Genomic DNA, 21421 nt, shown 5'->3' on the forward strand with positions numbered 1-21421 from the left:
CCTGATAATATTACATGCACGTCACACGTATAATATAACTATCTCTAATTAAATTATGTATATATTACGTTCCAATATATAAATAATTGTGTAATTACGCTACGTTTCGTTGAGTATTATATCTCGTCATCAGTAATCCGTATGTCTCATGATGGAGAATTCAATTATTTTATATATTAAATAAAATACTTGTATAAAAAAACATGAAAGTAATCTTACTCTCTCGCTTTTTTTTCTTTTTTTTTTTGCTTTAAAATACCATCTATGATTTTTCTATGTTAAAAAGTATAATTAACTGTTTCAAAAATTTCATGACTTAATATACGTAGCTTTAATATCGATATTCAAAGAATCGATTATATTTAAATCCGTCTTAAATATAATCTTAAGATGTCATGAATCAATCACAGGCCGATATTGATAGTCCGTTCTTGTTTTAAAGTCATTTTAACTAATGTTTTAAAATGCTAATACGGTTCTGATTGGCTTATAACATCTTAAGATTGTATGTAAGATGGTCTTAAATATAACAATCGGCCATGAATATCAGCTAGAGAGTCGTATCAATATCATTAAGACATTATTCAAAACGATTTCGAACTACGATTATCGGCTTATAACACGAAATTCGTTAACACTAATGATTGATACAATTTTCTCTACCTTTATTTTTGTACCGTAGTCAGAACTATTAAAAAGGTGAATATAAAAAAACTGGGTTTAATTAATTGAAACTGCCGATGCTTTAATAAATATATACGCAATGTAATACGTGTGTATAAAATTGGTACTCGATTTGATTTGAATCCGTCCGTTATTTTTATCCAATTATTCAATTTATGGACTTTCAAACGCGACATGGCTCACATGACGGGGCTCACATGGTGAAAAGTTAAATATCACGTCGAGTGCATCGTAAAAAATTGATATGCCGCGCGCACATCAGTTATACGTGACGGCATCGCAGAGAGCTCGCAATGTTTACAAGAGTACGATGACGGGCGCAGGATGACCCTTTCCTTCCTTATTGGCGCTTTGATCACAACGATACGCATCATTTCGGATAATTGGACGACTCCGCGCATCGATGGGATGCATCAGACCGTACGAGACTGGCGCGACCGTTGAAAAATACATTTTGACGATGCGTAATATGTGTTTACATATGCTTGCGAAACGTCATGTGTAAATTGGATGACCAATAATCAAACGCGAAATTCGAACATTTCTCGCGGAAAAAGCTTCGTTCTTTGTACCATCGTTCTTATCGCCAAATGTCAACGCCTTTAATGTTCGCGCGAAAATCGTGCTAAAAGACGAGGGAGAAGAACGAACATTTATTGCTTTTCGCGGAAAAATGTCTGTACAAGAGGATACTGACGCATGCGGACGAAGGCAAACATAAAAAACGACGCCGACGAATTAAGTGATAATTCTTTTGAAATTACGATAAAAAAGACATACACCCGAGACGGCACGTAATGAAAACATTAAACGTTACTATAGATAGATGGAGACGTAACCATTTTGCTTTATCTGCAGAAATCTTTCTCTTTCTCTGTTTCTCTTATTGTTAGTAGTATGCTAATTTAAGAGACGATACATTGAGACGATGAATTGAAGTAAAACACAGGGGAATAATAAATGTCATTAATATTTTACAGTTTCTTACAGCTATTCGCCTGTAAACTTTTCTCATCGTGTCTCAACATTCAGATTAAAGATGTATTTATAGTCTTTCGTTATATAAATCTCGTATTAAAAAGCGTTTCTCGTCAGGCGAGACACTCGGAATAAAGTTTTATATCTCAAGACACAGACGAATTAATCAGTCATATTAATAACAGATACATTTGCAAATAAATTTTGCTAATGGTAAGAAACACAACGATTATTTCTATGAAATCGGACCCTAAAATATTGTACAATTATTAATATTTTGCAAAATTACATCTACGACGGAATAGCTATTAGATATTTTATTTTTTATTTTTGATTTTTTTAAACGATAAAAATATTCTTTTTAGTAAACAAAGACGGATAGAAACTGTGAAAAATAAAAATAAGTTTGTTACAAGAATAAATATAATTTATAATTATTAACATATTTTTTATTAACTTTTATTAACTTAATTAGAAATATATCATCTTACATATTTTTTTTTATTTCAAAATTTATTTATTTGTAAAAGTTACATTAGAAAAATTTTTAAAAATTATTTTCCTGCTTGTCAAATTATACAATATTTTATCTTGGATGTATAGAAAAAAATCTCAAATTGTATTAAAAAATATTAGAAGTAAAGAAGAAAATAAATTATATCAAAACATTAATATATTATCTCTTTATTATATTCTTAATTCTATATATTCTGAAAATAGTCGTTTTTGACATATAAAATGTTCAATATATAATTTTTAATATAATGCATTGATAATTGTTCCAAATTCCAAGATTAAATATTTGTACTAATCCATCCATTTCTATAGAATGTAGATCTTTATGAAACGTTATATGCAAATACAAATTTTTGTTGTACTTTTCTTATCATCTTAACGTCTCTGCGTACACTGTTATTATATTACATACACATTATATATATCTGTGATATATAATTTTTGTGGAGAGAAATCTATTGTTAAACATAAAATATAATAATTTACTATAATAACCTTTTTGTTATACTCTGCTATTATCCGATGCCTCCCAAGTCTCCTCCTTCTCAGACTCCACCGTTGCACTCGTACACAACACTCAAGAAAATACGGTTAATTATAATTGCGCGTACTAATTGCCGGAATGAAATAATCGTACGGCACTTTGTACGGCACTCCCGACACTAAACGTATTTAATACCACAACGAGAGGACAATGCGAAAAAAAGTACGTAGCTTTATTCTGATCCAATGAAATATGTATTATGAATAAACAGTCAATATAATCAAATATTACTCCGAATTCTTAATCCGACAGTAATGAACAGATCAGTAATAGTAATGATAAATTCCAAACTCGACGATACATCCGAAGCATTGTTAAAACGAGCATTATTGACCGCAAATAAAATAATAATTTATGGTTTTGGCTTTTCATTATCTATCGTTTCGATTCCTGCGTAGGTTGAATAAGTCATACGAAATATTTGCTCCGACAAATAGTCGGTGCATTACGTTAATCGCGAGAGTTAATTAAACGCGTGCTAGTCGGTAGTTACTAATGGTTTGTAGGAAATAATGGAATTCGGTATCTCCTCCCATTCGACACGATCGCGTCTCGATGTGTAACGCGGTGTGAAATGCGGAGCGGCTCGCGCCGCTACCTGCCGTCTCGAGCCTCTCCGTTCATTCGAATGACAACACGGCCGCGGCGCGGCGCGGCGGCCTTGCCTAAGCCGTAGCGCGTCGCTACCAAAACAAACACCAAGGTCGTACGTCACCGTCTTGCTTCTGCGAAATACTAGTCTATGAAATAACTACGCATGCTATACAGTGGGTGCAAAAAGTACTCGTACAGAGAAAATATTTTTTTTTTAAATAAATGTGATGTCGAATCGATAGAAATATGATGATTTCAACAATAATTTGACGTCGATTGACGACGTTTAATTGGCGATCATTTCTTGTTGGATAATTAACAATTTTATTCATAAAGAATAAAATAGACTGCACGTTTCTTAAAATTATATATACCAAGAAGATGTATGTTAATTATATAAAATATATCATTTGAAAAATAAGCGAAAATTAAAAATTGTATTGTTAAGAGAGAGAGAGAGAGAGAGAGAGAGAGAGAGAGAGAGAGAGAGAGAGAGAGAGAGAGAAAGAGAATATATATACTATGAAATAATACTGAATATTCTGTGCCTTGGACTTTAAATGGACTTCAATAACGGTTATCACGTATGTATTATTGCTCTGTTTCGTGACTCGATAGCATCGTGTAAGATAATGACGAATACCGTTATAAGAATCGTTACTTGAATCCTAATTGACGAAAGAAATATAATGCGAAGAGCGACTTCAGCCAAACTCCAATTAACTGTAATTAGACCCAGTTCCACCAATGTAAGATTAACTTTAATTATATTTATTACATTTGTTAAATAGAATGTATTTCATAATGTATTTTATTACAAAAACTATTAAAATTTATTATAAAGACTAAAGACCTGAATAGAACTCAAACATGAATCATCAGTGAACGTATTAATCGCCAAGATAATGATTTCTATAATGCTTAGAATCGAATGTACCGTGTTGCGAATTTCTCGTTAATTCGTTCATTAATTTCGAATTAAAAGCGCGAAAAGTACATGAGTATATGGATCGTTTATTAATAATATACGTATTTAATAAAACTATATATATATTTAATAAAACTACATATTTTTTCATCTTTGAATGTGTATTAGGTACGATTAACGTCGGGAATGTCATACAAAGTATCGTATGATTATTCTGGCAATTAGTATTCGCTATCATAATTAATTGTGTTTTCGTGAATGTATGTGTGCAACGAAATAGAAAGGAGAAAGAAAAAGCCTGGAAGATATCACACAACAGTAAAAGAATCACGATATTAGTAAATTATTATATTTTATCTCAGTAACAGATCTCCATAAAAATTATATCAAATATATATATATATAAAAGTATTTATTACCCTCCTTCGAGTTAGCAATAGATGCATAAGAACTGAATATATAAAAACATATAAAAATACATGAATGCAACAAGCATTGCATAATGTTTTATAGAAATCTATTAATTAGAAACAGATGATGGATCATGACAGGTTAATACAAATATTTAATTTTGTAATTAAAATAATTGTTAATTTATTGAATATTTTATATAAAAAATTATCAAGGTCGGCTAAAATTTTTAGAATATACTCTTGAGAATATTACAAAGGAATAACATATAAATAATTTTATTTGATTTTTCAATTTTAAATTGCGAATTTTTAATTTAATTATAATAGATTCAACTTAAATTCAATTTAAATTTATGACTAACTCAAGGTAATTAGTTAGAAATCGAAAGAAAGAAAAAAATGTATATAAAATGAAATCAATGAACAAAAAATTAACATTCTTTTAGAATATAAAATTATATAAATGTATACACATATATCTATACATATATATATATATATCCTTAAATTATTTTGTAGTATTCTTATTTCGTAGATAATAAAAGTAACAAGATATTTACACTTCTGAGATGTGTACCTAAAAAAATAAAGAGAAAGAAAATTGTTAATGTAATTGTATTACTTTATTTTTCTCTTTCCTCAATATTTTTAAATGTAATTCGAGATCTATATTCAGTTTTTCATATATTTGTTCCACGAATATTATATAAGCTGATACAAAAAAAAAACAATATTCAGAAATTTTTTCAAAATATCTATTTTACAAATATAAATTAAAATTATACAAAAAAATATTATTACTATTTACTCTTATGAAAAAATAACCTAATTTTATTTTAATTTTTTATATTCTATTCATCTTTTATTGATAATTTAGATATTTTTTTTATAACAATTGACATAAAGATACTATATTTTAATAACGTAAAATCTACTATTTCATCACGTAATTGCAGAATGCACGTAAATTATTTTAATATCAAGTTTCATGAGAATTCGTTTTTTCATAATTATAATAATTAAATACATTTTTAATTAGTATTAATTGCAATAAAATATAAAATAAATTGCCTATCTCTAAATAATAAATTGATTCTCAAGATTTACTTAAATAATTCTTATTTCAAAATGAATTTTAGCAAAGTTTGTAACAAAAATATGACTATGAATAGATAAATATAGAATAGATAAATATAGATAAATATAGATTAATATAGTTTCAATATATGAATCTGACTTTTAATATTATTTCTCTTGATCTAATAAAATGTATCATGCATCAATTGTTCTATTTATAACGAATAAATTAAGATTATTTTCTAATTGAATTATTATGCTAAACTTATTATATTTTTAATTATTTAAATTACTATTACAATCTCTTTATTATAATTAAGTGATAACAAAGTGATTTGTTATTTTAGAATTACTTCTGTGTTTAATATTTGACATCAATTGAGTGTCAATTTTTTAATATAATTATTATAACATAGATATGATAGATAATTTACTTTAGTTAATTGTGGAATTACTGCTAACCAATGTTAATAAAATCGTATTAGAGTAGTCGTATAGCATTGAAATCCGAATTTTCTGAGGTTCTAACTTCAATGTTAGTGCATATTAGTTTTGTCGCGCTCGTTTAATATACAAAAAAATCGCGAGTTTTCATACCTTAGATTAGATTATTCTTTATTAAATCCGTTCATTTTAATTTACACTCTTGGATTTTTTTACATTTTAAATGAAACAAATATGCATCCAAGCTTAAGAACAAAAAAGAAGGGATACACAAAGAAAGGCACAAACTAAAACGAAAGGACCCATTGCGACGAGAGTTGCATCGGGAACGAGCGTTGGCGAAACGGGGACGGCCGAGGGCGTGAAAAAAGGGGACGGTAGGGAAGCGGAGGGAAACGAGAACGAGAAAAAAGCATCGTCGGAACGTCTAGGGTAACCGTCAGGAGCGCCGGGAGTTATCGTCTGGCGATAAAAGTCGATGGCGATAATAACAGCGATATACTCCTTCTCTCTACGGCTTTCTTTAACCCCGCCGCCACCGCGCCTCGTCCTTGTCCGCGATCGTTCGCTTTTTTCCTTCTCTGTATTACACACGCACACATTTCTCTCTCTCTCTCTCCTTCTCTTTTTCGCTGCCCGTTACCCTCTCCCTCCCCCATTCCCCCGTTCTATTGCCTCGAGCGGGCTGATGCACTGGTCTGGCCCGCGTCCGCCCGTCTGGCTGTCAACGGGTCGTTGAACCCCCTCCTCGCCGCCTCTTATCCCGCTGTTGACCGGTGTCTTCAAAGCCCCGAGACTTATCGTCGTTTGAATGCAACGCCGTGGTCCGTCACGGTTCCACGCAGACAGAACTTCGGACCTCTCTCTCTCCTTCTCTCTCTCCCCCTCTGATCTCTCTTGACCTCGATCATACCCCTTCTATCCACGTCCATTGAACGCACACTCGCGCGCGAATTTCAGCGACGGGTGCCGATTCCCGAGAGACACGCGATACCGATGAGGCTGCAACTGCCGCCGCCGCCGCCGCCGCCGCCGCCACGCCGCCTCTACCACCGTCACGGCCGCGGCGCGGCGATTCGATTGCTGCTGGCCGAGTACGAATGCACGGACCGACGCGCACGTAAAGTGCACAAGTGTGTGTGTGTGTGTGTGTGTGTATGCATGTGCATGTGTCTGTGCGTGATTGGATGCGTGGCAATTGTCAATGAAATTGTCCGCAGTTACGCCGGCGGAACGAGGGTCGTGTTCATCGGTTGACGATTGATCGTCGTGAACAATGGATGGCGGGGTCGAGCGACTGTTCCACAGGTATTCAAGGAAGGTCGAGTATGATGATGGAGGTATAAACTGATGACTTTCTTAGATAAGGCAGGACTTGGGCAGAACAGAGGTCCACATCTTTACTATCTTATTGATATCGATATGAAGAAATCCACTAATCCATTCTTTTGTAATATTCAAAAGCGTTTTTGCTTTCGATTGAGAAGAACAACTTTTTTACGATTTTATAAAATATCTTATATTGAGACAAAATAGTTGAAATTGCCATAATTTAACTATAATTTATAGTTAAACTGTGGTAATTGGTATACTTTTTGATGCCAACTATATTTTTTTGATAAAACTATGAATATAATTATTACTTTACATTAGTAATAACTATAAAAATGGAGCTCTTAATCATTTTACCATATAATTATAATCATAAATATCAAACATTTTTTTCAGTATACAATAATATGCGCGTGTTTAATTTCCTCTTTTCAACAAAGGACGATGTTAAAAAAGGACATTTTTGCTCAAAAGATACAAGTAAAAGAAATAGTGTAGATTTTGATTTTGATGAAGTTATTAAAAAGTTCATGGCGTTTGGAGAACACCTCGAAAATTGAGCAAGAATATTGAAATTTGAATAAATACGATTATATTCCCGCTCAATTTTCGAAGTGTTCTCCAAACGCTATGAACTTTTTAATAGTTTTATCGTATTCAGGAAGTCAAAATCTATAAAAAAATATCATCTCTTTTATTTATCTTTTTGGTGATTAAAAATCGGCTTTTTTTTAACATCTTTCTTATCTAGATTTTGGAACACAATAAATTGGCACGTATTAAAAATGTCAAGTTATTAAAAAATTTTTAAAACATTCAAGTATTTTGTCAAGGCATTGATGATCACATATCTATAGCAATCCTCAAGAGAAATAAGAAAAAAGTTCTAGAGTTTATAAAGCTGCCAGAACAGCCTTATATGACCTTTCGATCAAGGCTAACTTAAACATTTCATACATCTCCTAGTTGGGAGATCCATGAATGGAGAAGCTAACTCGATACTCTCGCGACAGACGTATTACACGAGAGAAGGACTTGAGACGAAGAGGAGGAAATAAGCTCGCGTCGAACAGAACTCCCGCGCGAGTCAAACGAGAGAAGCGGACTATCAAAGGAATGAATTTCAAATTAACGGGCGCTTTCGCATTTAAATATCAGACATCTATTTCGCCGTCCGAGAGGACGCCTTTCTCGACAGAGAGAGAAAGAGAGAGAGAGAGATTCACGAGTAGTACGATCGCAGAACGACGGACGGCAGAAGAACCTGCGTACAATGCATCTCCCATTAAAACAATTTGAAATACGGCGCACTCAGCAGCGCCTCATCTACACGAAATAAATTCAAAGAGACCCCCGTCGCGGAACGCTAGATTGCCCCTGTGCCCTCCAGCCTTCTTCACCCGCGCAAAAAAGACGCGCAGAGAACGGAAAACTGGATAAGAACGAGAAGAAAGCGAAGGAAGGTATCTACTAGAAATGGTAATAATAAAATCTAGAAGGGTTGGCACACACCGAGACGAGTACGACGACGAAGGAGCTGCGGACCGACGATCGGTGCAGCGCGGGGGATGGTGACGGGTGGAGCAGTCTGGGGGGTTGAGGCGGTAGACGGAGGCGCGAGGACAGAGTATTTTAACTTTTTAAGGGGGTGCGCGACGGCAGTGCAGAGTAGGAGCTGGAGAGAGCGGTTCACTCGAACGGTTTGGTTGGCCTGTCTGCCGGGGGTGGATCGGGGGAGAAACCGGGGGGGTTAGTCTAGACGGGAGGACCCCCGACTTCCACCCTCTCTCCGGCAGCGAAGCAACGCCGTCTGCACCAACATCGCCACCGCCACCACCGCCACCGCCGCCGCCGCCGCCGCCGCCGCCGCCGCCGCCGCCGCCGCCGCCGCCGCCGCCGCCGCCGCCGCCGCCGCCGCCGCCGTCGCTACACCACCACTCAGACTGCGAGCAGACAGATTGCGAGTACAGTGTCGTAGCGAGAGGCAGCTTCGCCGACGATGCCCTTGGCCAAATAAATTTTCGCCACAGGCTTGCACGATGGATAAAAAACAAGGGCTCCCGTACTCGTACAACGCACATGTTACAGTGCAATTAACCTTGCACGTTTATTGTCTTAACGCAGATACCTGCAGATTTATGTAGAAGCAAAAAAAGTCAAATATAGTCATAGAAGTAATTATAGGTATAGACTATGCATCTTCTCTCTATTCTAAGGCACATCTGTGCTCCGTTAGAAAGAGAGAATTCAATCATATATCAGTATTTTTCTTCAACTCAATACTTTTGTATTGCGTTTTGTGTGTGTGTGTGTGTGAGAGAGAGAGAGAGAGAGAGAGAGAGAGAGAGAGAGAGAGAGAGAAATATAATTCAAGCTACTTCACTCTTTCTAAATTGATAGTGACAACTTCGTAGGAATGCGCAGTCCATATTTTCTCGTTACATCCATGGATATAGTACGGCAAGTAGCAGCGAAGTTCATGTTTTCGTTACAATTTAGCAATATATAGATATCTTGATCTTCGCGCGCGCGTTTTCCAGACCGATTATTGAATTTGAAATTGAATCTTTTTTAATTTGTTAAAATATTATTTCTCAGTTTCTTGAAGCTGTAAACGCGCGGTACTGTGGACGTAAGAATAATACAATGCATATATACATTACGTGCATGCATATATACGCATGGCGCACCCTTCACATAGTGCATATAACGCGGTACATGCACGCTGTATCATTACATGGCGCGGGATAATACGCAAAAGATACAGAGAGAATAATATTATACGCGCGAATGATAGAGCAACGGCCGCGAGCACGTTTAAACCGCACCAAAGAGAGATCCATTATTTTACCTACCATATAATTCTATATAGAATATATAGAGCATCATTCGAGTCGTATTTCATATTTGGCAGCCGTAATCAATATTTGAAAAATGATATTCACACGTTTGGAACATATGTGCACGTAATACTGCTATAAATTAATCCGTGAAAAGCATTTCATGTCTGCGCACATGCAGGAGCATACATATCATTTGCATAGAAACCTAGCTTCTATCCGACGAACTGTTAATTCAGCAACGCTGCTGATGTATTGAGATTTTTTTTTTGTCCCCGAGGCGACGCGCCAGCCAATACAGTGTAAATCTCCAAAGTCGTCCGTCGATGAAATTTGCCGGGAAGGTACAAATTGAAACGTCAGGACATGCGACGTGGCCGCGACACCCTCTCGCGTGAAATCAAAAGCGGAATCCGGGGCCAAGTCCGTCGAAGACAGGGTAGAGACGTATTGAAATGCCGAGCACGTAAAGGGTGCAGGCTTTGATCTCGCGAGTGACCGTACGGCGCTTCGTGTATCGAAATTTTCCAGGCGGGAAGCCGGGAACCGCTTGGTGAATTGCACAGATGGAATATAGAACGGGGGTGAGGGGATGCGACGGGACCGAAGGAGACGCGAACTCTCGGGGATGGACGACGCGGAACGACGCGTGGAATGTAATTGTTGGGCCGTCGAAGTATGCGCGCGGAGGCACCGACAAAGACATTTTTGTCGCGATCTCCCCTCGTTCGTTCGCGTGTCTCTCGACGAGATGTAAACCACCGACGGTAGTGTTCTCGATCAGAGATTTATACGCGCAGCTGTATCGCGAGGTGATTCACATTCACGGCATTCTTTTCGCAATAAACGCTCTTCATATTGGAATAAATACAACTAATGTATATATGTATAATATTTGTTATATATATATATTATAATTATACGGTAATTATTGGATCGAAGATTCCATCGAACGATTTTCTCCCGATATTTTAAACATCTAAGCCTCAAATTAAAATTTTATTGAAATAAAATTTATTTGGCATCAAAAAGAAGTAGAGCTTTAGATACACGCAAAAAAATATTTTGCTGAACTAGAATTATAGCTGTTTTTTGTATCTGACAGAAAATTATGTATCATACGCATAGAATTTATAGGACAAATCTAAATTCTATCTCTGTCATTTATATGATTAGCAATACTTTAGCAATACATATCCAATATCGTAGTATTTTCAAGAAATTTATTTATTTTAGCTATTTTTCATTTTTATTGTTAGATAATTTTCGCTGTAACTGCAAGATCTTGACTTCTTTAAGTGTATTATCTTGCTCGTAAATTTAATCTTCAAAAATTAAAGAAAGAACTGAAAAAATATATAACTTAGTGATAATAAATAATAAAAAAAAGTAATAAGTGATTCTGCGATTTTCTTTAATTTCATGTAGTTCTACATAATAGTATCTACTTGAAACACATATGGCATCGAAAATTCTTTTCCGCTCTGATGCATACGCCGTCGTATCAAAATACCATATTAGATCACTGAAATATTTGTAATAATTAATTACTCTTGCTGATTACAAATAATCAAACAATATTATTTACTAAAAGCTGTAGATACATATTTAAAAATAATTTTGTAAGACGCTTAAATTTATTGCTAGAATGTCAAAATTTTGCAGCATTGCTTATCATGCTTGAGTTACCTACATAATTATTTTTTAATGGTCCAAATTAGTTTCAGATCTGTATCTAGCTAAATTTTACAGCGAAATCATTCTTTCCGTGTAACACCTGCTATCTTTTCTGTGTTCGATCTGCCTTTTTCGTGTCTAATTTGCGGCTCTGTCGATTTCGGTAAGTCTCCTTCATGCCACATATGTGGGATTATTCTTAAGAAATTTATATTATTAAATATATTAAAATGTGACTCGCATGTATCGCATGACTAAGTCATATCATTATTTTTAAAACAAATCTTATTTTATAAACCTTTTATCCTTAAAGAAGTCTTTTCATTTTTTATTTATAACTAACTTGCTGCATTCATATTTTTAAATTCATGATATTACTCGATAAAACAAATATCCTTCTTGCATGTGTGTGTTAAAACAAACGGTAACAATACAATGCATAATTAGGCATTCAATCGTGCTTAACTACGCACAATGCCATTTACGCAGGCGATTTTGAACAATCACTTACAATTGTGGTTGATCGTCAAACGGCAGAAATCGCATAGCACAGTTGGATTATCATTCAAGTAATACACCCATCGATAATTGCAAGTAATTAGTATATGAATGCATAGATACAATGGTTCAGCCAAGGCACGTCATATTATCTTTCACACTCTGTTGCGTTGATCCGAACTGCGAATTCTCGACGCATACGTCGATAGCTCAATACGCGGCAATGTCAGACGTGCGTACAATAGTAAACCCGAGTTAAGTGGATCTCACGCTCAGACTAAACAGTGCATCTGCTTACAATTTTTTCATCGTTTCCGTGATATTATTAAGACTAAGACGGTTTGCGACTATTTTCTATTATGTCTGCATACAACCGAAGGATAATAATATTCTGTAGCTGCAAAAAAGAGTGACGTGAACACGTGCGTTATGCATCGTTTCACGAGAGCACGGAATGTACATTTGTGGTTTGTAAGCTCATTGAATCGACGAAAGATACTTCGCAGTTCTACGCGAAAGATATGCGAAAATTAAAAAGTTGCACGTTTAAAAAAACAATATACGAAAAAATAAAATACAGACTATACAATCATAATTGAACTTATAATATAACGCGAAAAGAATAATTTGGTTGAAGCATCTAAAAATTAAGGTAGAGATATAGATTTAAAAATAATTTTGTACAATCAAAATAATTACGTAAGAATCTCAAGCATGATGAGTAACACTGCGAAAAGTTTTGATATATTAGTAACTAGTTTGAGTGTTCTGCATAATAATCTTGATGGTCCAACAAAATTATTTTCAAATTCAGCTGAATTTTTAGATATTTTAGCGAATATTACTTTGAAGATCCAAACAAAATTATTTTCAAATCTGTATATTCAAGAACAATTTTGTACAGACCACCCTTAACGAAAGTGCAAACGAGGCGAAATTATGTGAAGGATCTAACGTATTTTCAGAAACACGATGCTGTTTGGTTCGTGGTGAATGATACCGTTGGGAAGTTTGGAATCAACCGAGAGGTTCTCGCATCACGACTATAACACCAAAGACGCCGTTAGGACGTATCGTCGCGTTGCTTACATGCCTACATGGCAAGCTAAGAATGGGAACTATTTTAAAAACGTGCTTTTTGGTCGGCGACTAAATTTAATTACAAAACGAAGATGAGTTTCTCCCATGCTTCCTTCGTGCATCTTCTTGCATCTCGCAATCCACATCTTCCTCTTGCCAGTCAACTTACGCTTCTACAGGGTCATCGGATTCAATTGTTTCGATTCCGTCAATCATAAGCGAGCGTCAATTTTGTTAAATGATTTTAACGTACTTATGTATTATAATTATCGTTTTGTAATTCTTACGTTTTTAGATTTCTAGATTTCCTAAATATACGCACGATAATAGCATATTTTATAACTCGGTCTAAAATCTTTATAAAAATATTAATATATACGATCAATAATACTTAAATAAAATTTAGATCACATTTTACGTATGAATTCCTTAACTTAATTAATTAAAGTTAACTCTAAAGTTAACTTCTTTATCCACCTCCGATAGATTTGAGCTCTGGAATGAAATAGAAGCTAAATAATTAAAGTGTATCCTCTCGCATTTGGCGATCCGGCTATAAAATGCACATTTCGATCGCTGAATTTCCTTCACCTCCGTTTCTTTCTCGATCGGACATCCGTTCCTTTTATGATATTCTATATAACAATTTAAGCCTACATATGTACGTCTTCTCTATTTCCTGCGATCGTGACCGCAAAGAATATCCTCAATCTTTCTAAAGTGCGATATCCCTTCGTTTCATCCCTTCCAGTCATCTCCTATTTTCTTTCTTACATCGTATCATTCTCCCATCTCCCGATCATACACGTGCCTGTTTCGAACGAATCACCTTAGGTAAATTTCTCTAGTAATATCGACGTCGTTCGCAATAGAGACTCCTTGTATTCGGCGAGATCGAACGCAAATCGAATCGCTCACGTTCATCGATTGTTGGTAGCCCATGCGACAATTCTGGGTGACACGATTCGACGACCGCATTTCGAATCCAATTTTCTTTGAATGCATATTTTTCTATGGGCGACACGACAGAGTGACTTGCGACAAAAAACGGGTACAAAATAATGCTGCATACAAGAGCAATCGATTATATACTTAGAGGAAAGCTCCCTATTATGAAATAGACGTCTAAGATAGCAGCGTTTCTGCTACACAATAAATGCTATCTATTGGTTCTACCATGAATTTATTGCTCTTGGATTGAAAACTATTTAGTAGAAAATTTATTATTAGATCATGCCTGTAGTCATTGTAAAATAAGATTTTAGAATTTGAATGTCTTCAAGTTTCATTGAGATGAGCATTTAAACATTGTTTATTATTTAATAAATAAATATTTGGCAATAAATTCATCATGTAATGATAGAGTAAAGTCATACTAATAGAAAAAATATGGGATATGTTGAATTGATTGTTACAGAAGTTAAATTTGATGATCGTAAAATCATAAGGCGTGGAAATCGTAATATAAGATACCCAGGGTATTTCTAATATAAAATAACCCATACTCTTCTATGTTATAGTAAAAATCATTAGACAATACAATCTTTTCATTTACCTTGCGTATCATTTTTATTACTATTTATGCTATTGATGAAATTTTAAGCAATATTGCTATTGAATTATGTATGGAATGTACAGTTGCATTTGGAATTAATTTTTTCTTATTTCAAAAAATATCACTTATAAAAAAAATGGGCCAATTTTATTTTATCTTACTTTATAATTATTAAATGTTATTCTCAGTATGGCATTTCGATTTAAAAAAAAATTTGTTATAACATTCATTTTTATAATGATATTTTTTCACAATATTCAGTGTAATAAATTCATGACAAAAATGACAATCCATATAATGTGGCAAGCATTAAAAATTATGTCAAGTTTTTGGAAAATTAAGATTTAAATTTAAAAAAAAATTTTAATTACAGTTTAATTCATGTTGAATTTGGGCAAGCGATTATGAGATAACTTGTTTCAATTGTTATAAATTGTTTTATAAGTGCTTATTATCTGTTCCACAATTTTACCCATTGTTATCGATCATTGTTATATACGATCTTTTATACATTTAATTTTCGAACGATATTTGAATTAATTAAGTAATGTCATGTGCATCCGAATGGTACGTATTGATGATCCTGCTAGGGAAGTTAGTCGCGTGTTTGGTCGATCTTAAAATAAGAAGCACGGGACGGAGGATGCCTTAAGGGGCCAGCCAATCGAGCTTTACGAGCGCAGACTGCGATCGTCATAAACACATGCAACTACCGCTTGTCACGTATTCGATTGTTATAGCTCTCGTTGACGGCTGAAGAAGCCAAACGAGGCATTGAATCTGGATCGAGCTTTATTTGCTCGTCTGGCGCGCGGATACGTGTGCGTGATGTGTACGTGAAAAAATACATACACTCCAGACAGGGTGACCAATGTCCCGAGACAACATTAAGACCGTCTGGTAAGCAAGATAGGTGTCGAGAGATATTGATTGTTCTCCTTACATATATTAGATCACGGCAGGTCGTGATAAAAATGTTGAAACTGTATAGTGATATTTTGTCATAGCGTAGATATACATATAAAACTGAAGATATTAAAAGTGAAAGACGTCAAAAATAATATCCGATGAATTTTCTATACAAACGAAAGAACATTTACTCCGATCAAAAAAATGGGGTCAATATGTTATTAATATCTTTCTCAATTAACAAAATTAAAAATTTAAACCGTGAGATAAAAATAAAGATTAAAAATAAATGAGAATTTGGAAAACGCTATTTTTCTACAACAGAAAAAAATATCACTTTGCTGCTCTAAGTTAATACAGAAATAATATTTAGGTTTGAAACAAGATCGCTTATATGAATACGTTAATTATATGTATTATAGTTGATATATTAATAACGAAATTAGTATTTTTTACAAAACCTACAACGTGCATCGATTAATTTTTAAATAGAAATATTATCGCAGATTGTGAAATCCTCTTTTGAAATTACGGATCGTCACACTTTATTTTTATCGCTAAATAAACGCATTTCTGAAATTTTATAGTCAATAAATGTGAGGCTTGAATACCTCTATTTTTGAGACAAGATTTTTTTATTACTCTTACAACTCTCTCTATTAACTTTTTTTTAGTTTTTATATACAAACAAATAAAATCTGATAAATAAATAAATGAAACTAGAGATTATATGGTGAGAAACCTATAGTCTACACAGATAAAATAATTCTCTTTCTTTCTCTCTTTTTATCTATTTATTTATCTACGTCTCCAAATTAAACAAATTTTACGCTCGTGTCTCGTATCTGTCTATCTCGTAATTCAACGGATTCCGGGTGTTGCCATCTAACAACGTGCGTCCGAAACGTCGGCCGTCGGCGATGACGCCAATTCGCGTGCACGTGGACCAGAGGGAGCCGAAACGTTGTTCGCTCGACGCGCGTTGCACGGCTGCCGCCACCACCGCCGCCACCACCGCCGCCGCCGCCGCCGCCACCACCGCCACCGCCGCCGCCGCCGCTCCGCGCCGTATCGTCGTTTCGGGTTGAGATGGAGGGGGCGTCTAGACGCAACGTCACGCGAATACCCAGCCCCGTCCCCTCGGCACCAGCCAGCCGCGGCCCCATGGCCCGCCGCCGTCGGTTCGTACTCCACTTCTTCCCTCTCGCCCCGTCAATACGCGGACGCCCAGGCTCGCTCGCTTGCTCGCTCACTCCCTCGCGCAGACAATCGCGTCGCCTTCGTCGCCTCGTCCTCGGTCTTTCTCTCACCGCCACCTCTTTCGGCGGGTGTCCCCGAAACCCCCCTCTCCTCCCCCTCCCCCCGCTCGACTCTTTCCTTCCCCCTTTCTCTTTCTCTCGCCCTTTCCGCCTCTCTCCACGGTCCTACGCCGGGTGTTTGGTACCCTCCTCCTCTTTCGCTCTTCGTCCCTTCCCGCCGCCACCCCCGGCGTCAGCCGCCGTCTCGATGCCGTGCTCCGATGACGGTCGCAGTCAGACGCACCCGGGAAGGGGAGAAGGAGGCGAGGGTGACTCCGGCTTTTTGGTTAGGAATTGTTACCGGCCGCCCCGCGTACATACGAGTTTGCGGCCGTGCCCGTGTATCTCTGATATACGTGAATCAGAGAGAGAGAGAGAGAGAGAGAGAGAGCGCGACACGATATAGGCAACAGGATAAAACTGTCGAGATTGTGCGCTCGTAAACGACGAGGGGCGGCGGCGGCGGCAGCGATGACGCGGCACGAGGGGGAAGGGAGAACGATGTAGTCGAGCGGTTCGAACAAAGACGGTCATATCCACCTCGTGGAGAGAGTGTCGTATCGGCGAATATCGGACGACTCACTCGACGAGAGGACACGTCAAAGTGACCGCGAATTGAATTTTCCTCGGAAGGGCGGAGGGCGCGTTGTAATTCTGACTTTACCGCTCTTCCATTTCCCTTCGTTGTCCTCTCCTACGATCTACAACTCTTTCTCCTAAACACGCAGGTTCCCTTTGCTTTCCTTTTAATCAGAATCGCGGTCGCAAATGCGCGCAATACGCTCGAACACGTAAATTGCTTCATTTGTCATGACACAGATCACGATGAATAAGTACTGTGTGAATTGCTTTTCAATCACTGCGAAACGGACTCGAGATTCGGCCGGTGATGAAAGTTGTTCCGCGCGGCTACGTTTACCGGAGCGTACATTTCACTCTTTGCTATAAATAATCATAAATGAAAATCATATCATTTCCGAACGAACAAAACTCGGAGTGAGATTTCTTCGTTACGAAATTTTCCGCTTTCGCAATAATATTATATAGGCAACTTTCCCTACAGCACAAAAGTTGCAGCAACAATGCATGTTACAGAAATATTGCAGTGTTACTGTAAAGATATCGCTGCGCGTTCTGTGCTGTATGGCCAATAAATATTCAAGTAAATTTTCGTTATGAATAAGAAACACGTGGTAATCACAATCGGAACGGAAGAAGCGTCGAATTCTGCTGACAGGAATTCCCGACGTTGAGACTCTCCCGCGAATTGACGAATCTTGCGTGTATCTTATCGCGTTTTATTCCGGCCCATCACATCTCGTCGATGCACGCGTCAACGTTGCGTTACGATCGACCTTCTTTCGGCAGTCGTGTATTTTCTGGGTTATTTCGCGTATGTGGACCGTATATAATCTAGATACGAGCTCTAAATGCGGCGAACCTCCTATTTAGACCCATGAGTTGACTCACGCGCGACTATTTTTAGGTACGGGCGTGTTTTCGTTCGAGCGTACATACCAGCATGCGTGCGTGCGTGCGTACGTGCGTCTCGCGTATTTTTGCGCAAACGACTCCGCGTTACATCATATTGCCGCACGCGCACCAAAGGATTTTGGAGATAGGAAAAATCGGCACTCGACGCCTGTGTATTAAAACGACGCCTGCGACTTACATTTAAACGTTCAGCTGGATTGTATATACACTTAACACTATTCTTTATCGTTCATTAGGGCATAAAAGAGAAAAACCGAATGCAGAAAATCGAATCTTAACGATTCGATTGATAAGAAGCAGCATTCATTAAAGACAAATGGCTGTTACGAAAGTGTGCTTCGAAATACGTACAAATATTTGCAGCTTAAAGAATAAAAATAATTAAAACGGACTATGATTAATAATGAATATTTACAAGAAATTAATTTTGGAAAAAAAAAGAATTGGAGATGAAAGTTATAGAAAGATTTTCTGAGATAATCCACAAGTGTAGTTATAAACTGAAGTTTTTTCAATTCGAAGAATTAGTTTACTTATATGCTGGAATTATCCTTAATATGATCGAAGAATAACATTCATTAAATAAATGATTTGTACCACTTTATCGCATAATTTTGTATTAAATATTGCCTCAGGTATTATCTAAAATATCAATATGATAAATATCATATTGATATTTTAGATAATATCTGAAGTAATATTTTTTACAATAAGTTATTTACTGCTGTGTTCTGAGAAGCTAATAGCCTTATTATTAAATCGATTATTAATTGTAATTTATTATTTCAGCTTTAGTTTATGATTACATTTTAAGTTCGACAGTAAGAGATGCGCAGTTTATGTAATTGAAAAATATATTTAGAATTAACATTTAAAAAATATTATTAGACCCCAACATTCCTCAAACGTATTGGATCTTTCCTTACTTATTTGATTTATTTATATAGCAGTCTAGTTTAACTTGTTGATTTTAGATAATATCACGAACGTACAATTATAATATGTAACTCGAAATGATCAGTCGAGAACAGCATTTCTACCCGGTGACAGATATTGTAACCATGCCGTAAAAGAGATGCACACGTCCAATTTATTTGCGTGTTTCTCGTAGGGTAGGGTTGAGAGAAGGTTGTGCTGAGATATCCCGACGCGCTGATTGTAACGATATTTGCGCGACCCTCTGCTACACATCGGGATAATTAAACTTCTGTTCTAACAACATCACATGTATAATGCTACCAGCAAAAATATGTACCTGAGAATTTCATAATTAGAATATCAAAGCATTTTATCTATATGTAAGGAAAATCATATAAGACGAAAATTAAAGACATATACATTGAGAACAATTTTGCTAGAAAAGTAAAGTATTTAAAAATTTAACTAACCTGCAGCTCTGTGAAAATAATTTTGTTAAACTATTAAAATAATTACTACTTATATGTAAGATGCATAAGCATGATGAATAATCCGGCAAAAAGTTTTGATATTCTAATAATCCGTTTAAGTGTGTCCCACATAAATTATTTTTTTGGTCCAACAAAATTATTTTCAGATTTGTATCTCTATAGCTAAATTTTTTAATATTTCAACAAAATCGTTCTTTCTCCGTGTAGTTTTATAATATTAAAATGTAAAGTTCTTTCACATCTTGATAATAAATATAACAAAAATATAATCGATAAAAAAAGAATTAATAGACAATCTAAAATGACGCTTTTTCGTTGCATTTCACCTTTGGCTATAGCAGAATGGCACCCCAGACGAATACCCAACTAGTTTGTCTCGCTTCGATCCTGAGTCTCCCGTATCGGCGGAACAAACTCGTAGGGTGCTCGTTGAACGTGCAGTTTGTGCGCACTTCCTTGGTCGCATTACCGCTCATACGTGCGTCCCATTTCCGTGCTTTTCAATAAGCCCCGGTCGGCCTGCTCGCGCGCGGCTTGGTTCGGGCTCGTCGCCATCGTCGTTGTCGTCGTCGTCGTCGTCGTCGTTGTCGTCGTCGTCGTCGTCGTCGTCGTCGTCGAGCCCGTCCATTGATCTTCCACGCGAACGAACGCAACAAAACGATCTTGCAATGACGATGACGCCACTCGAACCCCTGCACGGTAAAACGCGCAGGGCTTGTAATAGAAGTAGTAATGCACGGCCATTGCGCGCACATACACGGGGGAAATGGGTTTTTTATCGATCACTAACCTACGACAACCATCTGGCCTCTGCCCTGCCAGGGATAGCCTGCCGCCGGCGTTACCATTGGCTACGTACATAACGGCTCACCTCGATATCAAAGTCAACAGCCGCCCTCACGTCGACACACCGTACATACGCATGAAGAGACAAAGGCCGCATATTCTCGGCGCATATTTAGCACTAAACGTGTCCGCCTGTCTCTGATTCTCGTCTCGTGTTGACATTTAACGCGCTCGTGGCATTAGTCATACTCGCAGCTTGACCAAAATTGACCGAACGCTAAGTGGAAGTGACAACTTTGCCTAAAGATACTTATCCTTATTCCTGCTAATATATTCGACGTTAAATGTACCATCGTGATTTGCAG

General features: G+C 36.6%; 1 protein-coding gene across 2 annotated transcripts in view; it reads right to left on the minus strand.

The window, feature by feature from the left end:
• The window catches only part of LOC105154252 (uncharacterized), a 33597-nt gene extending 12598 nt beyond the window's left edge, over window positions 1–20999 (minus strand). Inside the window, exon 1 of one of the 2 annotated variants that reach the window (XM_087416816.1) lies at window positions 20597–20999. In XM_087416816.1, coding sequence (XP_087272942.1) covers window positions 20597–20736 — 140 coding nt within the window. In that variant the 5' untranslated portion in view covers window positions 20737–20999. Of the gene's footprint in view, window positions 1–2673; window positions 3503–20596 lie in introns of those variants that run through there. The other variant, XM_087416814.1, reaches the window with a different exon arrangement.
• Between the last annotated feature and the right edge of the window lie 422 nt (window positions 21000–21421).

The sequence above is a fragment of the Acromyrmex echinatior genome, chromosome 2 (assembly GCF_024713525.1).
Source record: "Acromyrmex echinatior isolate Ae372 chromosome 2, ASM2471352v2, whole genome shotgun sequence".
Taxonomy (NCBI): domain Eukaryota; kingdom Metazoa; phylum Arthropoda; class Insecta; order Hymenoptera; family Formicidae; genus Acromyrmex; species Acromyrmex echinatior.